The 13,537-nt window shown below is 40.6% G+C and overlaps 1 protein-coding gene across 2 annotated transcripts in view; it reads right to left on the reverse strand.

The window, feature by feature from the left end:
* The window catches only part of abcc3 (ATP-binding cassette, sub-family C (CFTR/MRP), member 3), a 40,603-nt gene that overhangs the window by 5,983 nt on the left and 21,083 nt on the right, over window positions 1-13,537 (reverse strand). Inside the window, exons 10-24 of one of the 2 annotated variants that reach the window (XM_088285327.1) lie at window positions 13,345-13,506; window positions 12,692-12,784; window positions 12,314-12,517; window positions 10,699-10,845; window positions 10,452-10,539; window positions 10,137-10,203; window positions 9,918-10,044; window positions 9,113-9,289; window positions 8,522-8,689; window positions 8,227-8,410; window positions 8,005-8,113; window positions 6,849-7,005; window positions 6,509-6,716; window positions 3,575-3,888; window positions 1,204-1,403 (exon numbers count right to left, since the gene is read on the reverse strand). In XM_088285327.1, the coding sequence (XP_088141453.1) occupies window positions 1,204-1,403; window positions 3,575-3,888; window positions 6,509-6,716; window positions 6,849-7,005; window positions 8,005-8,113; window positions 8,227-8,410; window positions 8,522-8,689; window positions 9,113-9,289; window positions 9,918-10,044; window positions 10,137-10,203; window positions 10,452-10,539; window positions 10,699-10,845; window positions 12,314-12,517; window positions 12,692-12,784; window positions 13,345-13,506 (2,405 nt within the window). Of the gene's footprint in view, window positions 1-1,203; window positions 1,404-3,574; window positions 3,889-4,393; window positions 4,705-6,508; window positions 6,717-6,848; window positions 7,006-8,004; window positions 8,114-8,226; window positions 8,411-8,521; window positions 8,690-9,112; window positions 9,290-9,917; window positions 10,045-10,136; window positions 10,204-10,451; window positions 10,540-10,698; window positions 10,846-12,313; window positions 12,518-12,691; window positions 12,785-13,344; window positions 13,507-13,537 lie in introns of both variants that reach the window. The other variant, XM_088285328.1, reaches the window with a different exon arrangement.

Raw genomic sequence — 13,537 nt, forward strand, 5'->3', positions numbered from 1 at the left:
TACTCAACACAGGTAGAGGTTTGCGTAACAGAATATAAACAATTGACAGCTGTGCGGCGGCACGGTGGCCGACTGGTTAGCGCGACGGTAAGACACAGCAGAGGTCGTGGGTTCGAATCCAGCTCCGGCCTTCCTGTGTGGAGTTTGCATGCTCTCCCCGCCTGCGTGGGTTTCCTCCGGGTACTCCGGTTTCCTCTCACATTCCAAAAAAAAACATGCATGGCAGGTTGATTGGACACGCTAAATTGCCCCTAGATATGAGCGTGAGCACGAATGGTTATTCGTCTCTGTGTGTCCTGCAATTGGATGGCAACCAGTTCAGGGTGTACCCCGCCTACTGCCCAAAGATAGCTGGGATAGGCTCCAGCACCCCCGCCCCCCCCCCCCCCGACCCTAGTGAGGAGAAGCGGTACAGATAATGGCTGACGGCTCTGCATATGGTATAAACAGTTCATGTTTACATTCCCACCTATGGACAATAGAGTTCTCAACTAAACCGGTTGTGGTGGTAAATGTATCTTTACTAAAATCAATACCGAAACTTCCAAGTATGTGGCCCCTGAACCTTGAATAAGTTTGACAACTCTGCATTCTATGTTGGAAATAAATATTCTTAAAAAAGACATTTATATCATATTAGTTTGAATGTTGTTCGGTATGCCTGAGCCACCTCATCTGGCAATGGCTCAACTCTAGTCTTGTCTAGTCAAGACTCGAGTCCCTCCGGGATGACCGAGCACTTCTGCGGAAGAAACTCATTTTGTCTGCTTGTATCCGGGATCCTGTTTTTAGGTCACGACCCACAGCTCGTGACCATTGGTGAGATTAGAAACGTTGATCAACCAGTAAATTGCAACCTTCTTCACTGGGACAGACCATTACAAAGTCCGCATCACAGCAGACGCTGCACCTGTCAGCCTGTCAATCTCCTGCTCCATCTGCCCTCAAGTCATGAACAAGACCCCAAAAAGCCTGAACTCCTTCACTGTGGAGCCAGGTCTGTTAGCGAGCGAATACCCCAAAAGGGAACGTGGGCCCCCTTTCCAAAGGGGTCAGGTGCCCTGGTGAGCTAAAGGCCTTGGCAGTCTGATCGATGATATACAATAAATGAAGATCTGACACAAAACCTAAATCTAAACAGGAAGACCAAGTCAAGGGAAAAAGAGCTGGGATTGTGTAAACAAATGGAAACAAGATATGTACCTGTTGGACACTATACCAGGGTAGTAACTCTTTTGGTTCTCATCCACTTTCATATCACTCATGAAAACAAAGGCAGAACGTCTGCCAAAGGCTCGGATAACGCTTGAGCCAGTGATGGTCTCGGAGAAATGGGAATATATGGGCGAGCGGCTGACAGACTCCAGACGCTTCAGCTGCCGAGATGTGGCAACGTAAAATCTCTAAAGGCAGCGAGGGGAGGAAAAACAAACATGAGGTTCCAACAGATTACTTGCACAGGTTGACATATTGCAAACACATAAAACATGGCACATTCACTCATACATCCACAATCATACGCAATGTTAAACCTGTGCTAACAAATCACCTGCAATGAGTGTGAGATATTTATTTGAAAAATTGTTGTAAATCTGACATGAGCCCCTTTGAGAGTTCAGTCAACATGTAAATCCTCTATAAGCTTATAACTTCAGTAAATATTTAAAGTCTGTACTGCATCTAAATATCAAGCTTGAGTTACAGGCGGTTTGTTGAACATGTTTGAACAATTAAAGGAGGTACCTCGCAGTGGTCACTGCCCAGGCCCTGATTAAAATGTGTTAGTAATGTTATCAGTCCTGTATTAGTGAGTAGTTTGGTTTTGATTGTCACACACACAAAGCACTCATACAGGGAACACAGAAGACAGCAACAGTATTAAGAGAAATGCCATGCAGGGAAAATGTCTTGACAGTCCCAGAAATTATCAAGCTTGTCAGTACTAAATTAAAGGAAAGCAATATTAAAATTACCCACAGTCTTTTGTTCAAAATCCATGTACAGTTCGCAATTCAGTTGTGTGTTCGCTGAATTCAAAATTATTAGTGATGATCGTTTGTCAGTAAAATGTCAAGTCTTAGAAATTATGCAACAGTGAGATCCAATGAGTTAAACAAGAAATGTTGTCAATGACGAGCAATGATGCTCAGAATTTCCATTGATTTGCTAGTTCGACCGAAAAGAAATACAAGAAGGTATCATCTGAAATCATCTTGTTAATTCCAACTACCAGCAACAACACAATTCACCTCACAGCTACTATCAGGTATATTGCTCCAGCTGCTCCAGTGGCAGGAATAATCGTTTCCATTATCACATGAGACTAAAAAGATTTTATGATCTAATATACAAGAAACACTGCATTAAATGTTCAGACTAGCTCAACCATCACCGATGAAATGAAACAAAATTTAGCAAACCACATACTAACCCAGTGCTTCTCAAATAGTGGGGCAGGCCCCATGGGGGGGCATGGTGCGATGCTGAGGGGGCGCGTGTAAACCTGGGGCACATGCTTTTTTTCCGCCGTACTACAATAAAGTGTAATTGCACATCCACTCCAGTAGTTGGCAGTGGCGCACTCATTGCCCATTGCGCAACGTGAGTATTAACTAAGGTTTGTTTTGCAAAGAAAATGCGCTTACTTATAGATGCGGTGCAGAGTGGGTAGGGGGGCATAGTGTTTTCTTCTTGTTGGGGGGGTGTAACAGAAAATAATTGAGAAGCACTGACTAACCTAACGTTTACTTTCACTGATGCCAACTTCCCATTCAATCCAGAGAATCTGTATAAACATGATCCAAATACAAACCAAATACTTTTGTCTACTTACGTATGCAATTATAAATGGCTATTATAATCCCTAGTAGGAGAGAGGAGGCGGTCAGGGGTAGCAGAAGGAGGACCCAGGAAACTTCTCGGACAAAGATTTACATACAGTACGAAGAAGCACAATGCAGGGTTCGCAGGTAATTTGTTTGTCCACTATCAGAACTTACTGCAATATCATTTTGGAGGTAAAACCCTAAATGAACAACATAGCACATCAAAAACAACCGCATAAAAAAAAAATATAGTAAGGAAGTAAGGAAGGACTCGGCTGTTTTATGTCATCTGGAGAGAATCAGACTCTGCCAAAGCTTCTACTGTACATAGAACTAAATCACCCACCTCGGTCTTACTTAAACAGGGATCGTATGTGTTAAAACCACAAAGGTGCACATGCCTCCCCAGGCTTGTTTTAAGTGAACAAACATTAAAGATACTGCAGTGCAAACATTCCAGTCTAACGGTTAAAAGGATCAACATATTCCAGAACTTAGATTATTTCTGCCACCAGAGCTTTCAGGTTGCATTATCATCATGGTTACTGAAATGACAGTATTAGTAACTTGGATTTTTGCATGGAAAAAAATACAAACGTCACCAAGTGAACCAAAAAGTATGAAACTACCTCAACCAAACATCTGGCTAGTCACGCACAAAAAGTCGCTACCACCCAAAGAACAGTCTACAGCACATTTTGTCAGCAACACGGTCAGACATGCATATAACAGACTTATTTACTATTTACCTGAACCCACCAATAGAACACCATTAACGGGGCTACGACTATGAGGAACATGGGGGTGAGGGCAGAGCATATGAGCAGCACATTCAGTGTATACCAGAAAGTGCGCATCCATATGTCAATTTGATGTGGGATCTGGGAGTCTATGGCATCCACGTCTTTGCTGAAGCGGTTGAGTAACCGCCCAATGGGATTGCTCTCAAAGAAGGCCTGCGGCGCTCGCAGGACCCCCTGGAGCAGGTTGCGGTGCATAAACTTGGCTGCCCGTATCATACTGTAGGTCTGGGACAACAGGGAGTTAACCAACAACAGCGCACCTGCGAGAAGGGGGAGTAAGCAGGGTGGGGGAAGTAGGGGCAAGTGTGACAACACAACAACTGCGTTAATGGATTCGGATCTGTAAATCTTGTAAAGTAAATCCTCTGAATTTAGATACAGGACAATTCACAGCCACAAGTCGGATGTTGGAATACACCTACAGATGCTGAAATTAACATATTGTGTTCTGGCTTCTTCTATCACCACTAAGATAAAAAAATAAATAAATAAAAATGCGCAAAGTAATCGTGCAGTAGAATTTCTCACCAGTACAGGGAGCGTTCTATGAATTGACTTTTTGTGTTTGTGTGTTTAAGATTGTTGAAGAAGAATGTGGGTGTGACAGGAAAGCAGAATGAATTGGCGAGATGAATGAAAATAGCAATGCTCAGCATGGACAAAGCTGTAGGAAAAAAAAAGATGAAAACAAAGTGCAAACACTGAAGTGTTACGACAACTGCAAACATGCACACAGCATGCTTTGCTTTCCGTTTCGCTGAATACCTGGACAAAGATGTATACGAAAGCCAGGGGTGCTATGACAACCGCAAAGATGGGCGTGCTGGAAATGATAACAATCATGGTGGAGAGAGAAACAAAAAAGGTGCCGAGGAACATGAGCACAGTCGAAGGCAGGGTCTCATCGATAACGTAGATGTCTTTGGAGAAACGGTTGATGATGCGTCCTATAGGAGTGGTGTCAAAAAAAGACTGGAGTGTGTGAAGTTTGTTGGCGAGCAGGTTATGGTGCAGTTTCCTCGCAGCACCAATGTTTCCCATGGCTAACGTAAAGGAAGAGATCATGACCAGGACACCTGAGATTGATTTTAGAGAAAAAGGATTTTGTTGTCAATTGAAAAGTAGTAGACGCATGCCTGCAATGCAAGGTTGCAAAGGGAACATTCACTGAAAAAAAAAAAAAAAAAAACAGCCAAAGACAACATTACTCATCACATTCACAGCCTTAACGTTTCACACAAACACATCCAATAATGAAAAAAATAAAAAACAATCATAAAGCCATTATAATAAGATCATAGATTAGAACATCCTTTTTTTTTTTTTACAAAAGCACAGTCTCATCACCTGAGTCTTTAAACAACACTCAAACTGTGTCAAACACCCTCAGAACAAAAGCATTGAAATGAAGGCCTATGAAAAGGCTACAAATACAATGCACACAGTGAAACCTATCAAGTCAAACATGTCTTTTTACTTTTTGAGAGATTTTTGGGTTGATATTTTTGTGATGGCACCACAGAAAAGTAGAACCATTTTTATTTTTATATATACTGAACTAAATAAATACTAAATAAATGCAACATTTTTCTTTTAGCTCCCATTTTCCGTGAGCTGGACATTTCTGCCACATATAAGGGTGTTTCCAACAAATATTGTTTACAAATCTATGTAAATCACTGTTAGTGAGTATTTTTCCTTTTTTCCATATCACAGGTGTGGCATATCAAGATGCTGATTAGAAAGTGTGACTATTGCTCAGATCTGCCTTCGGCTGGCCACAGTATAAGGCAAGTCTGAAATACGCAATTTTATCACAAAACACAATTGCCATAGATGTCGCAACTTAAGAGGGACCTTATCGGGGTGTCGACCTGACTGCAGTTCGTCTCCGTAACAGACTCGAGAGGGCGAATGCTCACATTCGACGTCGTCTGGCATGTTGGAGAGGTATTGTCTTCGCGGATGAATCCCGCTTTTCACTATTCAGGGCTGACAGCACACCGCGTGTGGGGCATCTTGCGGGTGAGTGGTTTGCTGATGTTAGCTTGGATCGAGTGGTCTATTATGGCGGTGGGGTTATGGTATGGGCAGGTGTACTGTATATTAGGTGCAAATAACTCTAATGGATTTTATTGATAGCATTTTGAATGCACAGAGATTCCGTGACGAGATCAAGATCATTGTTGCTATTCATCCACGACCATCACCGCATGTTGCAGCATGAAAACGCATGTTTAAAATATCAATAGATTAAATATGGTTAAGTTCCTTTTCTATTGAACAGGTCAGTAATACGTAGGTTAAAAATTTCAAAACAGACGGAATTCTTATGGCATTCAAGCGTACGCGTGGCAATAAACGTGTAAACGGTCATTATTTTCTATGAGAAAAAATTTTGCACAGGTCGACCTACAGCGTGGAAAATACTGACTTTGACATGAAAGATTCCACTGTAGACCGAATTTATGTAAATTAATGAATGTAAAAATGAAATAGCCACTACAGTTGGTAGACTTCCTTTTTAAAGACTCAAGCACATATTTTATACCATTGTCAATTTACCTGCATGGTCATTTAGGCATTACACTTTCCTGGAAAACTTACAAAATGGAAAATAAATCCCCAATATTTAGAAATAAAAGATTATATTAGTTGTAAACTAAGGCAGCAGCATGTCAGCAGTGCGCTTTGTGAACACGCAAAGCTGCATGATGGTGGATCACGGCAGTATTGATCAATGTGTGTGCAGAAGAGAGCCGCCACGCACAGGGTGACGCGGCTAAATTTAAAATTTGCCATTGTGAAATTCATAAGAACTAAATGTCAACCATTTATAGTCACATTTAAACTACTTGGGGAAAAAAAGCAGTTTCTTACCTTGTGTAATGCCTAGTGCTGCATACACACCCACCCTTATATTAACATTGTCCTCAGTCTGATTTTGCAAGGCATCATTGGTCCACTCACTGAGCCAAATGTTTGCTCCAATTGAAGCTGCACTCTGGCAGCCATATAAAATGCAGATCAGCACAGACAGCAGCAGTCCTACTGCCTTGGCATATTCAATGTAGACCTTTAGTTTGACCTGAAGGATAGACTCGTGTTAAAATGCAAAAGCAAGTAATGATAGGACGACTGATTTAGTTGCAGAATGTGGTCAGTGACTGTATGAATTTAAAAAGTTTCGAATAAGCACGGATACTAAAAACAGACTAACCCTGCCTGTTTCTGCAGTCTCTGGCTGGATGAGTTTCTCTATCCCATGTGGCTGCTTCTTTTCTTGTGGCTCTGGGGGCTTTCTTTGACTGCAGCCATGCCTCCTCACTGACCGGGATTTAGTGGTCTCACCGTCTGCTGAAATGATGCTGATTTGCCTTAAAAAAAAAGAATTTCTGTCAGTTGTGTACGGAAGTAAACACTATTTTTCTAACCTTGTTGAGTGGTATTTGACGGCGAGAACATAATTTCCAGGTCACCTGCAGCCGCTGCACAAGCAGACATGAAGCCAAATGGGACTGAAAAGTTTACAGCACTGCTTCCTTTTTTATTTATTTGGATGTGTGTCAGGTGTGCGACACCTGGCGGCATGTGATACCTGAAAGTCTCGACGCCATTTGGCTGACTTAGACAGACTGAGTCGGCCTGAAATACTGCCGAATTCTCACTGATAGACTAACGCACTGACGAATGCTCACCTCTGCTCAAACTATGGAAATGCAGTCGCAAAACACCAAAAACGATTGCTAGTGTAATACAGTGCACTTGTCACACTTGTCTGTCTGGAGCCAATAACCAAGCAACTTAACATAACTGCGGAGAAAGTAATACAGAACAACGGAGACGGCCACTGAAAACTTGTCAGCTGAGAGAAGCAGGATACTTTAAATTTAAAGTATACTCGTTATATAAAAAATATTTTAACTGTAAAAACCTTTATTAGTCCCACACTGGAGGAATAGGCATTGTTTCAGCAGCAATAGTGAATACAGGGAAAAGAAAAATTAAATTTGCACAAAATAAAACCCTGAAATATTGTGTGCATTGATGATGCAGTTTGTTATTCGTTATTTTGAGTGTTAATTGTTAATTTTGACATTTGATTCATCAAATTGAATAGACTTGCTTTTTTTCCCAACAGTTAGAAAATAGACTTAGAAATGTCGATTAATCCACGGACTCAGTAATTTGAATGAATGATAGAAAACTAAACTGAAAGACAGTTGTAACTGTTTTTGTTTAAAATAGCGGTAATATTTTCTGTTTGCACTATTTTGTATGAAAAGGGTGCTCACATTTATTTGGGACTGGGTAAATTATTTGGGTAAATTATTTTCTTAATTCATATTTGTTTGCTCTACATGTGTTTGGAATACCTGATGAATTTTCTCTTTGCTTCATTGATTCCTGGTTCACTGTCCACCATGTCTATGTGGTTGCTAAGGGTATCTTCAGGGAACAAATCCTCATCATCGATTAGTTCCTCTGCAAACACATTAAGCAAATTAATATATCAAACTTAAAAAAAAGAAACATTGCAACCAGAACTAGCAGATGAGTTGCGAATTTGACATACGAAATAAAACGCTTCATTCTACCTGTGACCTCATCCTCCTCTATGAAGTCCTCCAGAGCATAGTTCCTGAGAAACTCAGCGAATGCGCCATTCTGCTTGAGCAACTCCTGATGTGAGCCCATCTCTGACACCCTTCCATCCACCATCACTACTATATTGTCCACCTGGGGCAGGTAGCTAATGCCATGTGTCACCAGAATACGCGTCTGGGGTCAGATAACAAGTAAAAACAAAAATGGCAGTAATAAGAAATCAAAAATTATTTTAAGAACAAATTAAACAAATTAGTAAAAAAAATATGCTTGCTATTAACTTACCTTGCCCTTTAGTGCTCCTTCTGGACCTATGAGGTTGTCAAATATGTGTTTGGACACATGGGCGTCAACAGCAGACAACGGGTCATCCAGCAGGTAGACGTCTGCATCACTATATAGAGCTCGGGCAAGGCTGACCCGCTGTCTCTGACCTCCAGAGAGGTTAATGCCCTGTGGGATCAACCAGGCAACAACATTATAGATCAGGCGTGGGCAAACTACGGCCTGGGGGCCACATGCGGCCCTTTAGACGTTTTAATCCGGCCCGCCGAACTTGAAAACATTTAAATGAATAAACCTTATTAATGTTTTATTCTCTAAATAAAAGACATATATATTGTTGTAATGTTTTTGTTCACTTTAATTTAAAATTAAATGTATTTTTTTTCTCCGATAAGGTGAGGTTACCAAAACACTCCATCCATCTGCTCCTGGTCCGGCCCCTCTGTCAAATTTTAAAACCCATTGTGGCCCGCCAATCACAACCCACCCCTGTTATAGATAGAGGTAGAATACAGGCAATATTGATTGTTTGTCGTAACTACAAATCTTTTCTCAGTCATGACGAGTGAAAACAAGGCTAAAAGGAAGTACCTTTTCTCCTATTTCCGTCATGTCTCCTCCTGGCAAAACCTCCAGGTCAGGGGTCAAGGCGCAGGCCTCCAGAACGCAGCGGTACTTCTGTTCATTGTAAGTTTTGCCAAACAGGATATTGTCACGCAGCGTGGCATTTTGTATCCAGGCCTGCTGAGGAACGTACGCCACTGATCCCTGACAAAGAAAGAAAAAAAAAAAGGTCCAAAACATGAACACTAGTTCCTGTTGCAAAGTGACACCGCAAGGCACTTTTTTCAGTCAGTATTGTATCCCAAATAATACGAACAAACAAATTACAACCGACTGCAATCGGCTGTAATCTTCAGAATCATCTACAATGCAAAAACTGAAATCTTAAAATATAATTTATAAAATGTAACCAAAATGTGCTCATTTTTGCACATTATTTTTGCTTAAAATAAATGTGGCAAACAAATTCATTCTTGCTTGTTTAAAGACACTTAGTACTTAATTATCTTAATTGAACTTTCAGATTTGGCATTATTTTTCAAAATCAAAATCAAAATTTCATCCTGCCAAGTAAAATGTTCTTGTTCTGTTGGCAGATAATTTTGCTGATTTTAAGTATTATTTTTCTTCTTATACTATATTTTGGGCTTTTTGTGTATAATCATTCAGTCGATTTAAAAAGGGAACACACCCCTAGTAAATGATTGGCCGTCATGACAAGTGGTTCATTTGTATTGCAGAAATGTCTCATGAGATGTTCGCATAAAACATGGTGGAAAAACATGATTTACTGCTCCTCTCATGTCAAACATGATAGTGAGTGAAGGCATACCCGAATAGAAACATCTCCTTCAAGTTTCTCCATTTCACCCAGCAGGGCAGAAATTAGCGAGGACTTCCCACAGCCGACATGGCCCACCACTGCCAGCAGGGAGCCTTGAGGCACCAACACGTTGATGCTTAAAAGAACACAGGGAATAGTCAGACCTTTAATTTGAGGTCTGAAACCCCAAAAACAACTCATTGGTGTATGTGACTTGGCAAGACATACTCGTGCAGAACAGGAGAATCTTCTTTCGCCCAGGTGAATTTCCCATTGACAACAGTGACTGAGCAATCTATTAAGCAAAAAAATATAAAGACATATTTGGAATGAATTTCCCTAATCCTTTCACACCTTAAATCACTGGGTGAAAGTTACAAGCAGGAAATAGTGACTCGACTGAAGGCGGGGAAACCGCAACCTTACACAATCAATTGAGGAGCTATAATGACGATGCAATTTTTCTCAGGCATGCATGAGTCATCCCTTAAAGTGAAGTGTGCAAGCATGACACGATTACACGTGGAATGTGTTTGCTCTTGCCTGATGCTGTGTTCTTTCTGTCCACTGAATTTGGATCCAACTCATCATGACTCAAGAAATTCTGGATTCGCTTCAGTGAGACGCTTGTCTGTAATGCAGAATAAGCACCGGTGTTCACTGTCTATTGAAACTAGTGATGAAGGATTTTTTTTTTTTTTTATTAGCAGAATTAACCAAAAATAACTTGTTTTAAACCACACAAGGACAAAAGTATTCTCTCCCTTTTTCACGGGGATAACATGTGCACCTGTACGAGGCTGCTTATGACTTGAGGAAGCATGTTGAGAGGGAAACGCAGAATATTAAACAGTGAGAGTGACACAAAGGCCTTCTCCGCGTCCAGAATGTTGTTCTCGTCCACCGTCACGTACACAGCAAATGTTGTCAGTGCAACCTGAGGACACATCAACAAATGAGAAACAACAGTTTACTGTAAATGTAAACAGACAGTCAAAACAATTTGATCTTCAACAGCTGGTTATGGACAATAATTTAAATGTGATACACAAGCAGTTCTTCTATAATGCTTGTCATCAATAGGTTCAGCATAGCTTGAACTGGTCACCAGTCAATAGCAGGACACATACTGGTTAGACAAACAGCCATTCCCACTCACTAAACTTTCATGTTCAAATTAATCAGACGTGGAAGTTTCCGTTATATGAGCATAAGGAAGAGAAAGTTTGCAACTTTGAGGCAGACAAGCAAACTGCGTAGCTCCGAGCTGCTCAGTGTAAATATTAACTTATTTAAAACTTTGTGAGGGTGCAAAAAGAGTTTGACTGTTAGATTATCAAGTCACTATTTGCGTATACAAATGAACATGATGTTGGGGGAGGGGGAGTTTGAGATCAGATGAAGATAGACTGTTAAACAGAACACAAGTATGACTACTATGAAACACAGTATTGTACTTTTTTCAAATACAACGCTTTTACGTCAGGACTTTATTTATTTAAAAAGTCTGTGTGGTTATGACTGAGCAAGAGAGAAATGTACTGTACCTGAGGATGGTGGGTAATTATTATCACAGCATAGTGCAAAATCAAATATGAAACGTCAAAACATGCACTGGCAGAAATAGAGGAGGGGGCTGCAGGGGCTCTAGCCACCCTTGAAATAGGCTTGGACCCTCCCCCAGGTGCCAGAATAGATAGTTGACTTTTGGGTGTTGTTAGAGTAAATGTACATAAGTTATCCCATATTTGACTCTTTTATTATTGCAACGGTATTGTCCCACAGTGAGATTTATGTTTGAACCAAGCGGAATGCGTGAGGACTGTGGATCGAAAGATGCAACACCAAAGGAGGTGTGCCCGAGTCATACTCTGAAACAATTGACTGAGACTTTTGCGCTGGAGCCCCAAATGTTACGCCCGCCTTGACTGTCAGTTAACAACTGCCATTGTTGTCTGTTTTTGCTTTTATGTCTGAAATGTTTTGAATGTTCGTGCGGCTTTTCCCCCCTTGATTCGTGAGAGCAGAGAACATTGTTTACATAGTGATTCCCCAATAAAGAGAGAGTTCGGCAGAGTGTGCTTCAGAGCGGATGGAGAGTTGTAAATGAACACACTCTGTTCATTCTCCTCGCGAGAGAAAAAGATAAACTCTTGTAGTCCTTTAATTTATTGTTTGCGTTCAGAAAATGCTCAGGTGATTTAACCTCATGGGTGTTTTCTGATTTTTTCCCCCAGATTTTTATTTTCAGAATGTTCCCCCATTCACCCTCGGGACCATATAATGAATTTTTATGAGAATTCTTTTAATAGTTTTTGGGGTTTGCAAATTAACACGATAATTGTCGCACTGATCAGACAGTTTCACCAAGCCTAAAAAAATAAAAAACGTTTCCAAACACCCACCAAAAAAGGTGCACTGGTCCAAGCCATGGTCGACAATGCTCCCAAGTAGGCCGCCTTTTTAAGCACATTGAGCTCCTTCTGCCGGATGGCCAGCACCTTTTCCTTGAAGGAATTCTCCCAGGCGTACAGCTTCAGTACTTTGATGCCGTTAAGAATCTCATTCATGAGCTTGATACGGCTATCTTTGTGCTGCATCTGCTCCACCTGGGAGACAAAAATGCAAGCAAAATAAACACGTGAATATACTATAAAAAATTATTACATACAAATTGATCATATTTACATGTCACAAAATATAGGATTGTAATGATGTGCTAAAAAATAGTACAACAGCAGAATTACATTACAAAAAGGTCTAAATCAACTGCCTGTCAATACCTGATAGGCACGACTCTTCATGGCTATAACAGCATTGAATGGGATTAACAGGATCATAACAGCAACTCCAGCCAGAACTGAGGGGCCCAGATTCTGTAAACAAAGGCACTTATAATAAATCACTCAAGCACCAGCCAGTAGCATTGATGCAAAAAAATAAAAAATAAAAAATAAAAAAAAAGAAATAAAGAAATTGAGTGAGTTCATTGGGAATTCTCTATTGCTGAATGACTCTTTGGCATTTTGTCAGAAATAAACGTTATTTCTTTAAAGTGATATGACAACAGTTTGGTAGAAATTTTATTCATGGGTATTATGAGTGGTATCAATTCCTTGATATCGGTAGTGGTGAGCACCCAATGAGTCGAGAACTCGACTTGGTATCGGTCTGAAAAAAAGTGGGATCGAACATTAAGAAAATAAACATTTACCTAATATATTTAACCCACATTTGTCTTATTCTATATACAAATTTGTTCTTCCTTCCCTGTATATTCCTGCCCTAAATGTGCGTGCAATGGATGTGCATGAATAAATACATCAGACAATTTTGAACACTTCCTCAACTAATCAGCGAATTCAATACACTTGGAGCGCTTAAAACAAAAAACATTTCAATGATACAGCACAAACCACATAATTTCTGAATGTACCTGCCAAAGAAAATATAGAGCAAGCATAATCTGAAGAGGAGCAGACCACAGCATGTTGAGGAAGGTGGTGAGGTCCATGAACCGCTGGGCATCCACAGACATCAAGTTCACCACCTCACCCACCGTAGAGGAGCGTTTGGCAGCATTCGTTATTACTAACGACTGCAGACAAGGCACACAGACAAAAAAAAAA

The sequence above is a fragment of the Idiotropiscis lumnitzeri genome, chromosome 20 (assembly GCF_059441095.1).
Source record: "Idiotropiscis lumnitzeri isolate Australia: NSW breed Sydney's pygmy pipehorse chromosome 20, RoL_Ilum_1.0, whole genome shotgun sequence".
In the NCBI taxonomy this organism is placed as follows: domain Eukaryota; kingdom Metazoa; phylum Chordata; class Actinopteri; order Syngnathiformes; family Syngnathidae; genus Idiotropiscis; species Idiotropiscis lumnitzeri.